The sequence below is a fragment of the Augochlora pura genome, chromosome 7 (assembly GCF_028453695.1).
Source record: "Augochlora pura isolate Apur16 chromosome 7, APUR_v2.2.1, whole genome shotgun sequence".
NCBI lineage: Eukaryota > Metazoa > Arthropoda > Insecta > Hymenoptera > Halictidae > Augochlora > Augochlora pura.
In genome coordinates this window covers 15,884,937-15,902,170 of record NC_135778.1, presented here as the reverse complement: position 1 = coordinate 15,902,170, position 17,234 = coordinate 15,884,937, and the positions used below count along the sequence as shown (strand labels likewise).

Below are 17,234 nucleotides of genomic sequence, written 5' to 3'. Positions count from 1 at the left end.
GCCCTTCGTTTCCATGCAACCGCCCTCAGTGCGTGACGGCTCCGCGGGCCACGGAGAACCAGAGAGGCGCGCGCGCACGGCCATGTTTACTCGGTTTCGGTGGCGTTTCTTTGTCGGACGGTACGACGCGTTCTTATCGGTGCTGCACGCCGCGATATTAATTATGCCCGCCGCCACGTGTGCCTCGTAATTCGCTGGATCGGATCGCCTCTACTCCGTGTCCGTGTGTCATTTCGCGATCGCGGTGCCGCAAACCGAGAGACACCCGCGACCGCGAGCGTATGTTCGCTGCGCGACGAGAGCACGTTGCGAGCACACACGACAGCCGGTGCTCGATAGGAACATTGTTGCCACTTAACCTGGAGCACAAAGTGCGAGCAGAATCGCCCGCCTCCACGAGATGGAGGAGCTGCATAACGGTGTCATCCTGATCAAGTGTAAGTTTGCCACCGCGCCTGTCAATTCCCCGCTGACCGACCGACCGACCAACCGATCGACGGCCCCCATGTGTGATCTCTCGCGTTGCATGCACACACGGGGTCCCTCGGTGACGGCGTTCAACCAGAAACAGAACGTTCACCCCTCTGTCACGGCCGGATCTAAATTCCTGAGTCGTTGAGTCGGTAAATTCGCTGCGCCTAGCGGCGAATCTTTACGCGACAACGTTCGGGATCTGTGAGAACACTCGGCTCCAACGGACATTTGTTTTCGCGTTGGGGGTGTACACCGAATCGGGTATCAACGGTCCCCTTTTGCACCGTGTTCTTCGCGTCGAAATCAAAATATCCTGCGTTAATTACTGGAGACAGGTGATAGACACAAGTTTCATTCTTCCTTCAAGAATCTCGACCGATTAACAATAGTGCATCTCTTTCTCCATTTGTCATAAATTACTACCGTTCATTTTTATCAGAATCCAAATAATAGTGTACAATTTCCGCAAGGCGAATATTTTAGAATATGCAATATAGAGCAATATGATTTGATTTAAAAGTTATGAGTAGTCAACGGTGATTATGGGTGTCTTAATATATCGGTGACTAATATTGATTCCTCCTAAGCTCGATCTCCATGGTGGGCACGTCGCGTGTGCCGTGAATTTACCGCACACATCCGCAGACTAACCTAACTCCCGATGACACGGTGTACACGGTGCTCCTTTTATACCATCGTTGTGACTCGATTACACCACGGGTTATGCAGCTCTGTACCCGATATTCGTAGCGTAGTTTTTCGGTGGGACGGTCGGGACACGGTTTCGTAGAAGTGGCTCGGCGCAATGCATTCGGTTACAACATAGACGATCATTGTTCCGGTAATTTGCATCGGGCCGGATTGCGTGGAAACGATGGAACGCCCGTATCGCGCCGCGTCAACGACAGGACAGTGCCCGTTCCGCGTTCTTGCCGCATCGTCCATACGTCTCTTTCTTACCTACCGATACCGGCACCTTGGAACAGGCTCCCGCTGTTCCATGCGACTGACAACGAATGCCGCTCGAATCCGAAATATTTGATTTTAACGAACCATGCCCAGCCTGTGCTGTAATCGAGCGCATGGAGGACGTAAATTGTAGTCGATTTGCACATGTAATTCACGCATGTAAATCCTGTGATTGCATGGAAGAGCGCTGCGAGTCACGTGATTTCGATTAATGCCTTAATGCTTCGCATTAGTAGCGTTGCGACTTCTATCATTCTCTAGAGTTCGTAGAATTTAATTTTAACGACGTTCTTTCTGAAAAATGCCACGATTCGATTGAAGTTTAAATTTTTGGAAATTTTCGGCACACGGCGGTTTTCCTTATGGTCACAGAATTATGTCTGGTAAAAGGAAACAGATGCTTCGATTGCATAACGAATTATCTTTTATCTGATTAGAAGATGCGTTCGATGACGTCTCGTGTTATTTTCGTAAGTCCTAACTATTAGGATCGTTCGATGTTTCATTTTCCAATTGTTTATAATGTTTCGATTGCTTCGTCTTTCGGTTTCTCGTAGTTCGTTTATCTGTTGGGTTTTCGTCGCGCGGTAACACAAAACTTTGAAACCAATGCCCGAAAAGCGAGAGGCTCCTTCGATTCTTCGAAAGGGGTCACGTGACCGTTCAAGTGAGAACAGTGATAACCTATAAATAAGTCCGCAGTTGGATGTCACGGTGTCTAAATTGTCTCCCTTAACCGTTCGAAAATATTCCTCGGTGGACGGACGGTTCCGTCGCTGCGTGCGCGGCTCCCGTATTTTCGTGGCTCGTAAACCGTTCACGTGGTATCGATTTTGTAACTCTGTTTTCCCTTCGATAAGCTCGCGTCGTAAATCTTTTGACTGCTGGCCGCAGCAGTCGGACTATTATGTCGTGAAACAATAGTATATGCCGTATGAGCAGGAGGCCGCCGGTAAACGTTATGTACGTTGCATCGGGGTTCCATCGAACGACTTCGACTTGTTTGTTCTGACGAACGGGAAAACGGTGCTCTCCTCGGAAATTGTTCGCCGGGAAAGTACGGGGTGAGTCAGTCAGCGAGGCGGGAATGTTCGAATTCGATCGTCCCATATTTTGATAATAGATATAGCTACGTTTTATTAACACATTTGCTTAAATATTTTAACGTGTTTTGATATTGAATTAAATATTTTAATATTTAGTACTTGACATATTTTAATTTTAATATTTGACACATTTCAATACTTAATTAAATATTTTAAACTACGTTAATATTTAATAAAATGTCGCTGAATACTTTGTGCCTTCATTCAAATTGTTTTTAATAGAAATTTACTATATACTTCTCTATTAAATATTATTATGTCTTTTACACAAAAGTTGGTTTTGCGAATCGAAAAATTTTTATTTAAATTAATTAAAAACAGATCAATAACCTTAAAAAAATTTTTTAAAAATAATGGATATGTGCAAGGTAACTCTGAAAACGGCAAACGATAATTAATTCGCGAGTAATGCAGCTCTGCTTGACTTTTGGCTGACTGGAGTAGTCTGCGAAGAAGGTTCTTTAAGGTTGCCTATAAAGTTACGGATTTGCATAAACATCCGCAGTCGAATCATTAGAATTTGAGGCGCGGTAGCGTAATCGGCACACCTCGCACGATTCGCTGTCGAAGCAACGGGCAAAAACGGCGCCCGTGCGACACGTCGACAGAAAATAACGATCGGTCTCTCGATTCGGGATTGGGCGGTTCACCGTTCGGACGATTCCGTCGGGCTCGTTAGGATGATAATTTATGCCTGCCGATTTATTAGATCGATCAGAAAGTTGGCTCCGCTTCTCCGTTCTTTTTTCCATTTCCTCGAAAATCGATCGATCTTCGTAACCGAGCTGTTTACTGATTAGTCTCCGGTGTTACAGATTTCTACATCCGGCACTCGTATGAAACGCATGCCACGCCTAAGATGCACTTTGCCAGCTGGGCATGTTCGCTGATCTAGTTCTAAAACAATGGCTAGTTTTTACAGTTAGATTATATCATCATCTGAATCGGCGTTCTGCGTTTAACAGTTTGATGGCTATTAAACGCGACGCTATCGAACGTCAAACATAATGCCATGACATTCGTTTGTTTATTCTTTATTCGTTCTTTGTTCAACTATTCTCAAACTCGTTCTTTGACAATTTAGAATAATAATATAATAATAATATTTTATAGAATAGTAAAGTAGTGATCATTATGGTAATATGTAGTAGAATAATAAAATAATAATTGTAATAAAACAGTTAAAAATAATGTCTCTTTAAATAGTAATAAAATATTGTGATTACGTAAATTGTATCACGTCAAGATTCACGAAGCTATAAATTATATTATTAAAACTTATCGCTCCATAAGTTGTACAGAACGCTGCAATGCTGCCTTAAGCTTTGTAGCATTACTGACAATTGAAACGATAAAGGTTAAAAATGACCTACCAAGCTATTAATTAAAAATATATGATCAGTTACAATATCGTACAACATATTATCGATTAACAATAAAGCTGAATAAACATCGTCCATTTCATAACGTCGATGACTCAAAATCCAAGTGTAGGCCGCTTACGATCGTGAAAATCCCCAAATAAGGTCCCAAACGTACAAATAGAATCCGACGTGTCAGAACTTTCTGATCATGCTAATGCAAGCTTTGAAAAACCACTCGACCAATATCGAGAGAGCCGTCTGTGTCCGTGCCTACTCCTACTAAGATCGCAGGACCTGTTAGGCCGCGCGGCGTGGGCGTGCTTTCTCTTATAAAAGTGCCGATTGAAATGTCATGCCAGAGCGCGCGGTGGTCGGTATTTCGCCGGTTATTAAAAATGCGCCGTTTGTATTCCACTCGGTCATTGTGTGCGCACCGATGAACCGGTCGAGATAGTGAAAGGGAACAAATAGGTACTAATTTGTACCTTTCGTAACCACGTGGATAATTGTATGCCGAACACGTCCGATTGAATATTCATAGGCATAAACGATACGCATCCCCTCCACACCACCTTCGTCGTTGTACTCGATCCGTGGTACTCGTTAATGGACTGCGAGCCTATGTCGGAAATGGATAGATGGTATCTAAGACTACGGTAATATCGAATTCGAGGACATTTATGCTCGATTCGATTTAATGTATTATTTTCAGTTCGATTTATTACTATCGTCAACGCAATTCAATGCATCATTTTTTTAACCAAATTTAGTCTATTATTTTACCGTATTATTTTCGCAATTTTCTGTATTATTTTTAACTCAATTTAGAGTATTATTCTTGACTCAATTTATTATTTTCAATTCACTGAAATTGTTAATGATAGAAAGAAATATTCTTTACAATTCATTAAATCATTTTGATAATTAATACAAAAATACGCAGTCCAATGAAGACTTAATTATCTAAATAAACCTAACATTCTCCATTTTTGCGCATAATGATTCCCATTCAGTACAAACCGCGAAACAATTCACTTCATAAATTGCTAAAAATTACCTCCATCACTGTAGCCAATTCACTGTTCTATTATTCGAACATAGGCGTCGTAATTATCTCGAACAGTCGACAGCGCAGTAGAAGTTAAAGACTCGTGTTAGGTCGAAAGGAAAAAAAAACGAAAGTGCTCGAAGACGGTTGTTTACCATGTCGTGTGAGCGCGGTTGTCACGAGTGACAAGGGAAAAAAAGCATACGCGAGACTGGAGAAATATGGGCCAGTGACCGTGACAAGCATCGCGTGTCTACGACCGCAAAAGGTAATTCGTAGCGATAATGGCGCGGTAGATACACGTAATCCAATCCAAACCGTGTTACGCGGGCGAGGGGGTGGCGGGAGCTGCTTCGATTTTCCTAAAACCTGTTTCCGCGCAACTTTGTTGTCCATATCTCTACCGAGAGAGTTCATTGCCTCCGATAACAATGTGTTTTCACTTGAGACGAATTTCGAACGATATTGCTAATCATCGACACTGTGATTTGCGCAAAATAAAAATTTGTAGCGTCATTTGCGACCGGATAAAATAAATAAAATATAGATCTATTCTTTCCTTTGATAATTTTAGAAGGCAGAAAATAGTGTAACTATATCGTGGAATTTTTCTGATTTCTCCATCATGCACGCTGTAACTCGGTGATCCATCTCGTCACCACAAACGCGTAATATTTGCAGCCTAATGATGACATAAGTGGCGACTGAAACTGGTCTAAACGCGCGGTTGCATTCTAGGCAAATCGAAAAGAGGACATATTCCCGCGGCACTGTTGCTGGCTCGACGTGTTACGGCTTGTGCATCTTATATCACACATCCCCGACGCAAACGTGCCCTAGGGCAGTTGTTTACAGCGGTCGAGGTCATCGATCTGTTATGCAACACAATAACAGTGCTCGGGCTGTGGCGCGTTCATTGTCGCGTTCCCGTACCTGAAAACGTGCGTCGCGTAACCACCGGGTAAACGTGAAGACGGGAGAGGGCGCGGATCGATGCTCGGCGATCGAACGCGCGAATCCGTGCGTGTCTCGTGGAAATTAATCCGCTATATCGCTTTCGGCGCCACGTTCTTAATCCGTTCTGTGCGGCAATTATTAACGCAAGGTATGGTTTCTCATCGTCGCGGAATGCACCTCGCCGAGAAGCGCAAGTCGAATGAAGAATTAAATGAAATCGTCGAGATTCTTCGAAGAAGGAAGGCTATTTTATTGAAAATTCAAAAAAAAAGCATCGTTCTTGGAGTGGTCGACTTCAAGGTTCCTTTTCTGTCAGACTTTTTATTATTATTTTCTGGTAAATATTTCACATTGCTAAATTTTGATTACGTTAATTAGTAGACTTTCGAGTGACATAATTAAATCTTGTACGGTGTAGATAAAAGAGAATTGATTTTGATAAAGGAAAAATTCATTTATACACGTAGCTTACTAGAAAAATTAACACAGAGGAGACGACTCTTCCTATATTATAGAAAATTATGGAATTACATGCAGAGTGCTTAATAATTTTATAATTAATAATATCGTTGCGAATAAAAGTGGATTTTTAAGATATTATGAATTAACGATAATAAAATTGTGAAATGGAATTTTTCATTGCGATATATCTGTTGCGGTTGAAAAATTCCACCTAAATGTTAGCCGATTCCTCCGATCGCGGACCGTCGTGCGTCACTGCCGGGCATAATCTCACAGTTATGCGTTATGCTCGTTTGAGAAGCTCGTGTGCGGGCAAGAAGGGAGCACGGAATAAGAGGGCGCGCGAGAGCGTGGCTCGCAGTAAATTCGGCTCCCCGCTGGCGAAAAAGGAAGTATTCCCGTGCCGATGACTCCTCGAATCGTGGACTCTGTCGTCAGAAATAAAGTTAGTGGGGAGCACGTGTGTGTCACTGTAAAAAGCCGGCCTCTCCGTGAGCGGCTCGCTCACACGGCTGTCTCGCTATGTACTTACTTACTATACGCGATGTCCGCTCACAATGAGCACTCGAGAGAGCTGCCTGCGATGTTGCCAGACTTAGATTTTAGGCCCACACCACCCGGACACCGAACACTTTTAACTAATTGACGTGTACGACCGCTGCTACCGCCGCTGCTGTCACTACTAATACTACTCTAGTAATAATAATACTGATACTACTACTGCTACTAATAATAATATTAATACCACTAATATTAATACTACTACACTGCTATTAATAATAATACTAATACTACCATTACTAATCTAAAGTAAGAAAAAATAATACTAATAGTACTACTGCTAATAACAATAATACCACTAATAATAATACTAGTACACTGCTATTACCAATAATAATACCAGTACTATTACTATTACTATACTATTACCACTGCTACTACGGCTACTACGGGTTGCATAACGAAGGAGCAGCTCAACTAAATTTCTAATCGTCGTGGACGGTGTTCGACGCAGGTCTCTGCTCCACGTGCATGTAAATATGTAACACGTGGACACGTGTGTTGGCACGTTGCACGGGGTTTTGCTTATGTCGAACGGAAATCGTTACTTCGGTACTTGGGTATCTTAACCTTCTGCGGGCAGAGGTGGACATAATTTAATTGGTAAATGATAGACTAACGAGTCAAATTTTATTCGACATTATTGATTAAATTTTTAGCGAAATAAAAATTGATCTAGGTACAATAGAGTCGTGTTTAGCTGAAACAAAAATGCTATATCTATTTGATGTATTTTTATTGTTATACAAATTTTGTAAAACATGAAAATTGGAACATACGAAAAGGAGTATAAATTAACAAATGAAACTGTTGTTTATTGGAATTATTAAGAAAATTACGTGTTTCTGTGTGGAGCCAACAACAGCGTATCTTACCTACGCGCGAAGCTTAGAACCTAAGACGTAAATCATGGAACATAAAGCGTAGAACATAAAACATAGAACATGATACATAAGACATAAACATAAAATATTAAACATTAAATATTGAACGTGAACATAAAATATTGAACGTAAACGTAAAATATTGAACGTAAACGTAAAATATTAAACGTAAACGTAAAATATTGAACGTAAACATAAAATATTGAACATAAATATAAAATATTGAACATAAACGTAATATATTAAACGTAAACCAAAAAACATTAAATGTAAACAAAAAAATATTGAACGTAAACAAATAAAAAATAAAACTATTGCCATTGACCTAGTCTAGACTTAACTTCAGTCACAGATCGCAAATTATTAAATCTCAGACGTAAGAATCCTAAGTTCATCGTTATAATTAAATATTTACCAGAAAGATACAGGAATTGTTGTCATCTTTGAGATAATCGCGATAAAGATAAAGATAAACCGGTATTCCAGTTCTTATGGTATCCAGGCTCTCTGGCAGTCTTTAAAAGTCCAGAGCAGAGTAAAACGTGTTCCAAGCTTTGGTACACGGATCCTCGTGTATCCAGAGATCCGTGCTTCACGTGCAACTTATTCAACACCCGTGTACACGTGTGCATAATTCCTTAATACACGTATCACGTGTCCCGGTCTACACGTGTATTTTTCACGCTCGTTTAAAACTGTGACTTTTGCTAATCCATTAACTCTTCCATGTAACTATAGCCGGATGGACAGACAAAACATTTTCGACCACGTTCAAGACAAATCAATGCGAAGACGATTTCCGCTCTGGAGGAAATTTAAGGATTCTCTTACAATAATAATTTGTTTAAGATTTTTTCAAAATTTGTTATGTATAGTAGTAGTTAAAGAATAAGGTACAGTAAGATTGAATTAAGATTACAATGAAGCTAGAGAAAAATTAACTGTGTTTTTGGTGTTTATCTTTCGACAGATACAGTGCATTATCAATGGAACGAAAGTCACAGTATTTTTATTTTAAGCGTGGTTTCATGCTAGGAGGATATGGTATCATTGATGGTCGAATCAGACTTATGAATCATGCAAAAGACATTGACGAAAGCTTATCAGTAACTTGATTCATAATATACGTAAATTCTTTGGTATTCGAGTACAGTTACGCGTATATTATACTGTATATAAAGCAAATCTGCTTAAAAGTGAATATTAATATAAAATATTACACACAATGCTACTTGCTAACTATTAATATACTTAACATATTTAAAGAAGTAAATGCTTAGAGAAACTTGAATTAATACTAAATAAAACGTGGTAATAAAAATTTCCTATTCTATATATTTCAGTTTAAAATTATTAATATTAAAAAGATTCCTTCACAGAAATATATCTAGTAAATTTTTTAATTCAAATGTTACAGTAAAAATGCTAAATAATTCAATTTAATTCAAAGTCTTGTCATTCTTACAAAACTATTGGGACGCTAGTATAACTTTGACATCTATTTGTAAATACATTATACATTTATTTAACTATATAGCGTTTATTTAACTATATTAACCATTACACTAGCATCCAAATATTTGTTAATGTCACTGTACAAAGCAACAGACGCCACTCATTCGATTCAGCATTCAAATCGTACGCAAGCGACGCGTTAAAAATAGTTTTCTTCGTCTGTAAAATGTATCGGGAACAAAAATACGCAGCAATTAATCCTCCGTGCAGGACACAGAGCCGAGTGACGCGAGCAGTAGTTTAATTGGGGGTACAAGTACAATAGAAATCGACGCGTGTGTACACCTGTGACGCAACGTGTTTTACAAGACTCTTCCGGAAGGCAAGGACAGTGGTTGTGTGTATCCTCTATGTAATTGAATTGTCCTCGCAATTAATTACGACCCGTCCCTACGATCCAATGAATACATCGTCGGTGTCTAAATACAATTATTGTTTCAATGCATCAGTTTTCTCATCTGGCCGAGGCCTAGTCGGCCGTCACGATCCCGATAAATGTCGAACGATTCTTTCAACTCCTCGCGCTATGATTTCTCCCTCAACTTATACATACATGTATCGATTGGAATTTTGTCGTCCGCAATCATTTTCCCTGCATGTAACAATAACGCTGGTGTTCTTCAACTGTTGCAAATAAATTGTACGAATCAAATTTTATTCGAGATATACCTTTAATAAATTCTTTAAATATTGTAGAATAAAATCGGAACAAAGTTCTTTGAATAAAATCCGAATATAGCTCTTTGAATAAAATCTGAATTGAATCCGAATTAAATTCTTCCAATAAAATTCGACTAAAATCCGAATAAAATGCTTGCAATAAAATCCGAATTAAATTCTAAATAAAATACCAAACAGAACAAAATTTCATTGATCGTCCGACTAAAATATGCCAAGCTCTGCGTGTCGCCGCAGCAACCGACCTAAAAGATACCAACACAACATACGAAAAATTTTCGGAATTTCGTGACACCATGATACCCAATAGCCGAATCTCTATTCCATAAACGTTATTAGGGGGGCTTGCGGAAAAATTCGCGACAGCTGCCAGCAGAATACGGCTAGAGCAACAAACGTTCGTATACGAATAGGAACGGTAACTGCGCGTTCGATATAAAACGAGAAAGAGCACGGCCGTGTGTGGGATGCGTCTCTGAAATTGCAGCGAGAGAGCGTGGCACAGCACGGAATCGCGCCGCGTTCCCTTGTGTGAGAAACGGTCGTGTACCTGCAGTTTTGTTGTGCATTGCCGCCGTTGCACCTGCATGGCATGCATTATCCGGTCGGCGGTGCGCCCCGTTCCTATTTGACCGACGCGGCGGCACCCAGGCAAGGCACAACCGAGCCGGGGAGCCTTGCTCTCTCCGCGCCGATTCATTGAAGGAAACGCGAGAAACGGCGACGGTCGCGAGAGGTGATGGGTTCTCCTCCTAGCTTCTATTTTCGCTGGAAAGAATACAATATGCGCGACGTAGGCGGGCCTCGTTTACGTAGGCGCACGATACAAAGGACACGCGAGCCTAACTGGTTCGCCTAACAGGCGCGAATAGTCTTGCAGGTTTCGACAGGGCCGCAATACGCTATACCCTTTTCGTCGATGTTGACGCGATGTTCTCACACGTGCCGAATTTTATGTGATTTACTAATTTATTTTTTAATTAATTAATTTATTTATTTAACGTTGCATCTGATTAACAGCAATAGCGCCATCATTCGTAGGATTATACGAATTAATAAGTAACTATTTATTTTATTCCTTTAGTTCTATTGTTACAGAAATTTAAATGACAACAGATTTTTTAATAGAATTTTAAATAGAATTTTTCATAGGAACTTAAATTGCAATAGGGTTTTTTATTTTAATAATAACGAATGAATATGGTCCGACCACTCTGTGTAGGATTGGCCCGGGCTCCGAGCGTGGCCATGCGATGCATGTGGCCGAGCTGGGGCCGACCAGGAGCCGGGTGTTCGCGATGGAGCCCGGCATCTGTTCCCGACGCGTATCGTACGGGTACAGTTACTTGTAGAATGCACTGGCTGTGCGTGCACTTCATTGATACGCGCAACAATACGGACAGAGAATGACGCCTCTTTGCGCCGGCTACAGCTTTCCGGCTCGATTAATAGGATTAGAGAACAGAGATCGTTAATGCGGACCGTATCATTTCGAAAACATCAGTAATAAGAGGAATTTATATTTGAGATTGAATTTTGGAATGTTTATGAAATAATATAAAATTGTTTATTAATATGCGGGTACTTTAAAAGTAAATTTGTATCATTAAATTGTTTTTAAGAATTATTGTCAAGATTAATTATTAAATTTAAACAATTTAATTTATAATAGAATTATTGATAGACATTTGAATTGCAGTAGAATATTTAACAGGAATTTCAAACACCAGATTTTTTGATAGAAATCTAAATTACCGTAGATTTTTGAATAAAAATTTGCATAAAAATAGCTTTTTTAATACAAAATTAAATTACAATAAAATTTTTAGTAGACACTTGAATTACAATTGATTTTTAAGAGAACAGCTGAGGGAGATTGAAATGGAAAATAAGAAAATTATAGGCTCTCCCTCGATCATCCTATTACAGTAACCGTTTTGTATATTTGGTGTACGGTGGTCAGCTATTGTGACTATCCGTGTATCTCTGGCCTCTTCTTGCGAAAAACCGACCATTGTACTTTCTAATAGACACCGCCGGTTTAATTACAGCTTGACGTCGCCGTGATACACGCTCGGCGAGCTTTTTAACCCGCGTTTACAACAAAACCGGATCATTCCTCGTGCAGAAAATTGAAGAACGTAATTTCTTCATCTATTTTCTCATTATTTCCAACAATTTACAAATTTTCATCTACCCCCACTCTTTTCACGATTACAAATTTTGCAAAATTTGTTAGGTCCACTTTGACACACGATTGAAAAATTATGGTTAACTTGTTATAAATTATAAATAAAATTGTCATAAGTTTCTGTTGAGCTAACTGAAATTTTCACAAGAGTTCATTAAAGTAATAAAATAGTTGGCGCGTCTAGAAAGAATACCTTAAACAATACATTGACGAAAATTGATAAATAAAATTCCAAACGCTCCAAAGTATATTTTGCTCTATTTCCGATAAAAAGGTTTGATGTTCGAGCGTTGAAAGGTGTCCTAACGTGTTCACGATCGCGCGATGCGAGTGCGTGCGCAGGCTCAGACGCGACAACGGTCCTCGAAACTTATCGTATCCCACCTGCGCGGAACGCGTTCTGTTTGTTGAAACGTCTATGTTTACCATGTACCGGGCAAGAAAGACGAAACAATTCTGACCCAGTGCACCTGCTACATCGCGACGACGACCCTCGCAGACTTATCGTGTCCGATAAAACGACCCGGCAAAACAAGAGGCAGAAATTTGACGCTGCGAGATTATCGTTTTCCACCTGATATACAGAGTGTCCAAAAGTTGTCCAACAGTCCGGAAATGAGGTAGATAGCTGAGCTCATTTCAAGCAACTTTTTCTTTTACAAAAAATTCCTTCGAGGCATCGAGTTATTAACGAAAAACGCTGACCAATGAGAGGCGAGCTCTGCTAGCGCTAGGCGGCTGAATCAACGCGCGCTTGAAGCTCAGTGCCGCTCATCATTCTCATCGACCTCCTAGCGCCAGTGGATCTCGCTTCTCATTGGTCAGTGTTTTTTTGTTAATAACTCGTTAACGATGCCTCGGAGAAAAATTTTGTAAAGGAAAAAGTTGCTTTAAATGACCTCAGGAACCTCTTAATTCCTGAGAGGAAAATTTTTGTCTCATTTGCGATTTGTGCAACACCCTGTATATTTCGGAAGTGTTAGGAACGCGAGAGACCCGTCTTAGAAAATGCTTGTCCGCTGAAACTTCGCGCGCGTGAACGGCCAATGCGTAATAACGTTTTAAATAGTCCCGTTGTCGTTCTCCCCGGTCGTTCTGGGAGAGAGAGAGAGAGAGAGCTCTTTGTAGTTCGAACTGTGACAAATACACGTCCGCGATTCATCCAATTTATTCCATAGCGTTTAATTAACGGCCGGCTACCGTAATGCCCGACGGAGAAACTTTATTATTTCACCGGTTTGAAAGCCATATAATGCAATTCCGTTCAATCTCTCGGACTGTTATTATCAGTCGTTTAAACAAACTGACAATTTTAATAAATTTGATTCCATTAATCGTCGATGATCATTGTCGAGATTTTAACCCTTTGCAGTCAACTGTAAATTTGTAATCATTTTTCTCGATTCTAGTATTTCCATTTTATATAATTTATTCTATTCATATTAAAACATATGACTCATGTAATAGATACTCTTTCAATAATTTTTTAAATCTAAGCTTTGGCGATATCTATACAAATAATGTTGGAGCGTGTTGGTGCAATTTTAATGACGCCGCATAGTCGGCACTCGAGTGCAAAGGGTTAATGTAATCGGAAGGATATTTCTATGCAACTTGGTTAAGAATTGTCTTTACCATGTTTATTGCTTTTTTATATTTTATACATGTACAATTTTACTGAATTATTAAATACTGTTTATTTTTATTTAATTATTACCTCAGTTATTAGTCATTGTTAACAATTCTGTTATTATTGTTCGTTATTCATTGTAATTATTATTTTAATTATTATTACTGTCAAGTATCAACCATAATTATCGATTTTACTATTCTCGATTATTAATTACTATCGCTTGATTATTAATTACTATCAACGATTAATCCTTTGCGGTCGTATGGAGCGACTCTCAGGCGCCTCTAAAAATGATCATGCCACGTTTTAAAATAATCTTTATCAAGTTTACTAATATTTAAAAAATTTATAAGAGCTATTATCTCTTACATACGTCATAAAATTCAATTTTATAATGTATAAAATGCTCCAGGTTATATAAAATGGACACACTGTAAGTCTGAAGATATATTTTGGATTTTCAGTTAAAATAGCTCCGACTGCAAAGGGTTAAATTTCTATCTTAGTCCTTAATGGCGTCTAACAACTGTAAGAAATTTAATCTACAAAATTCTTTTTGAAAATTTTTATAGTCAGCTCAGATAAAAGAAATGTAAAGAACACCACTTTTAAATTCTTTTATCTTACCAACCAATCAATTTCAATTTTTCCAACTTTTTAGCGATTGTCTGGTAAATGAATGAAACCCCTCCTAATTGAAATTTCGATCACCTGACCGAATTTTACAAACATCATACCGTACCAAAACGAGATATTCGTACACCTAGTTGCAGGATCCCTAATCCAAGCGCAACACCAATTAACAACTAAGACGTTATGTTAGCAATCAAACCAACGAATCAGCGAAAAAAAATAATATTCTAACGAGAACAACGCGGAGCCGTCTTTTCTGGTCGCTGTTCTCGCGGGAAATTGAACGCGCGGCGCGGCCCCGTTCGTGTGAATTATGATACCGAAGAACAACTGCGCGCCGCGTCGTTTCAAGTGGCGTGCGTTCCGCGCGCCATGTGTATAGCATACCGGCGCGTAGGATTAACAAATAGGCTGGGAGCACAAGTGATAAAACGCTGCTCCGGGAGACCATATTGCCCCGATGTGCCATTACCGAGCGACTTGTGTAAATTACCAACACACGCGGACCGATACGAATCCGCGAGCGCGTCGCGTACGTGTCCCCGCGCGCGCGCGAGCGAGGAGTACGCGCGCGCCCGCGAAGATAAACGGGCCGGGCCAGGAGAGGCAGGACACCGCCGTGATAGCCGCGCGATTTCGTAACGCCGATACTAGAGCCTCTCGCCGCGGTTCGACCGCCGTGCGACGTTAACGAGCGTTCGCGCCGGCTCACCGACGCGCGCGTCCTTCTGCGCGTCGAAAAAGCGTTTCAATGTCTCCGTTTGCGAAATTTTCTTAACGCGCCGATAGAGGCCAAGGATCGAGCGACGTTTCTCGGAAGGCGCCCCGCGTCCTTGTTTTGTAGACTGTACACGGAAATTTCATTTTTATCTGGCTAATCGTGCTCGGATAATTTTCTTCTGTTTTTGTAGTCTTTATTAATGTTTAGTTGTTGAAGGACCAATGCAAAGTAGGGTAAAAGTGTCTGCGATAATCGCTTGAGATATCGTTTTAAATAATATGTTACTTCATTTTATAATTATTTGTAATTGCATTTTAAACGTGTTACTTTATTTTAGAATTATTTGAAATAACACGTTGTTTCATTTCGTAACTACTTAATATGCTATTCTATTTCATAATTGGAATGTTATATCAAACAACGTGTTATCTCACTTTATAATTACTTAAAATAATTTTGAAGCTAAATTTAATATTTCTCACTGATTTACATCCTTCTACTGTTACAAAACTTCCGTAAAATTAAATCTCCTCGTCCATTACAATTCTCAGCACCATTTTTTCCATTTAAAACAAATAAATAACAGAATAATATATTTTCAAACAACGATGCTAAAAATAATTGAAATAAATCAAATTAGCACAATACTATATCCTAAAATCGTCTCGATGCATGAAAGAAATTTCGCGCCGTATAAGAATGATTTCGGTGTTCAGGTAAAATGGACTTTTGCCATAGTCGAAGAATAAAGGATTAAAAATGGCCGCACAAAAGAGATTCCCCAGCTCAGCCAAGGGATCTATCGGCTCCTTTTGCGACTAACGCGGGCCGGATTTTAGCAGGATCGACCCAGTTCTGTTCGAGCCGATAAAAGGACGTCGACTGTAGGCACATCCGGGCGAAGTTCGAAGTTAAATCGGATCATTGGTTTTGGCGTAAACCGAAAGATAAACATGGCCGAGCCGGCGTTAACGCGTCACGCGAAGTGACGACGCTTGTAAGACAGGACTTTTTCATTAATCTTCGAGTAGATTTCGACGTAGATCGATCCTCTCTTAGATTTCATATCTGTCGGGTCGCCTTGTTCCGTGTCCTTCGCCGACAAGGTCCTGATTTCTTATTTTTTTTTAACTTTAAATTGACCGATACTGTGAACACTGCGTTGGGTAGAGTAATATAGGGGAAATTGGCTGTATGTTTTAATAAATTAAAATTTGTCAGTTTGGTAACACGACGCATATATTTATTATTTTTGAAGCTCGTAGATTTATCGATAAAAAAAGAAATTCTACTTTTAGTTAACTTTTGCTTCTTACAATTGATTTAGAATATTTTTAATTTGCTAGAATTTTATATACATTTTATATACAATTACTTATGTAGAATTATTTCGTATAAAATTGTTCAATTCGGTATACAATTATTTTGTATAAAATTGTTCAATTTTATATACAATTATAGCTTAAAATTATCTATACAAAATTATTTTGCAAACTATTATTTATATAAAATTACTTGACATGTGTAAGAAAGTAAAATGGCGAACACACGTTACTTATTATTTTTTATTAAAAATTGACATGAGACATTCGTTCGTCGACTTCCACAATTAATCAATGTACAAAATGAAATTTTCTAAATGGAGTCTTCGTCCACCTTACACTTCGATATACATGTGTCTATATACATGTATAACGTCCCCGTTCGCGCGACATTAGCGAATCAATCATCGAGTAAATATTATAGATCGTTATACTCGGAATCGGCGATTTCGCGCGACAGGATAGCTCGACCGTAAACGCGATCAACGTCGCGCGATACTTGTCCCACGATTAACTCGGCTTTACGAGTTACTCCTTCGGCGATGAATTGCTTATCCGTCGCGCACATGCTTCCATTTAAATCGGTCGCGTGACCCGCGCGATGTCCAGTATCATCATATCGTTACCAGATCTCCCCGCTGATCCGTTCGCGATTCCAATAGTCCGCCCGTGCGAATCTAGCCTAAGCGTCGTCCGTGGGTCACCGATGAATCAGA

General features: G+C 39.6%; 1 protein-coding gene across 4 annotated transcripts in view; it reads left to right on the top strand.

Moving 5' to 3' along the window:
* LOC144472778 (rho guanine nucleotide exchange factor 10) overlaps positions 1 to 17,234 on the top strand; it is a 98,407-nt gene that overhangs the window by 41,989 nt on the left and 39,184 nt on the right. The window contains exon 1 of one of the 4 annotated variants that reach the window (XM_078186118.1): positions 91 to 437. The exons of the other annotated variants lie outside the window; for them this stretch is intronic. Coding sequence (XP_078042244.1) covers positions 401 to 437 — 37 coding nt within the window. The 5' untranslated portion in view covers positions 91 to 400. Of the gene's footprint in view, positions 1 to 90; positions 438 to 17,234 lie in introns of those variants that run through there. 4 annotated transcript variants of the gene reach the window in all.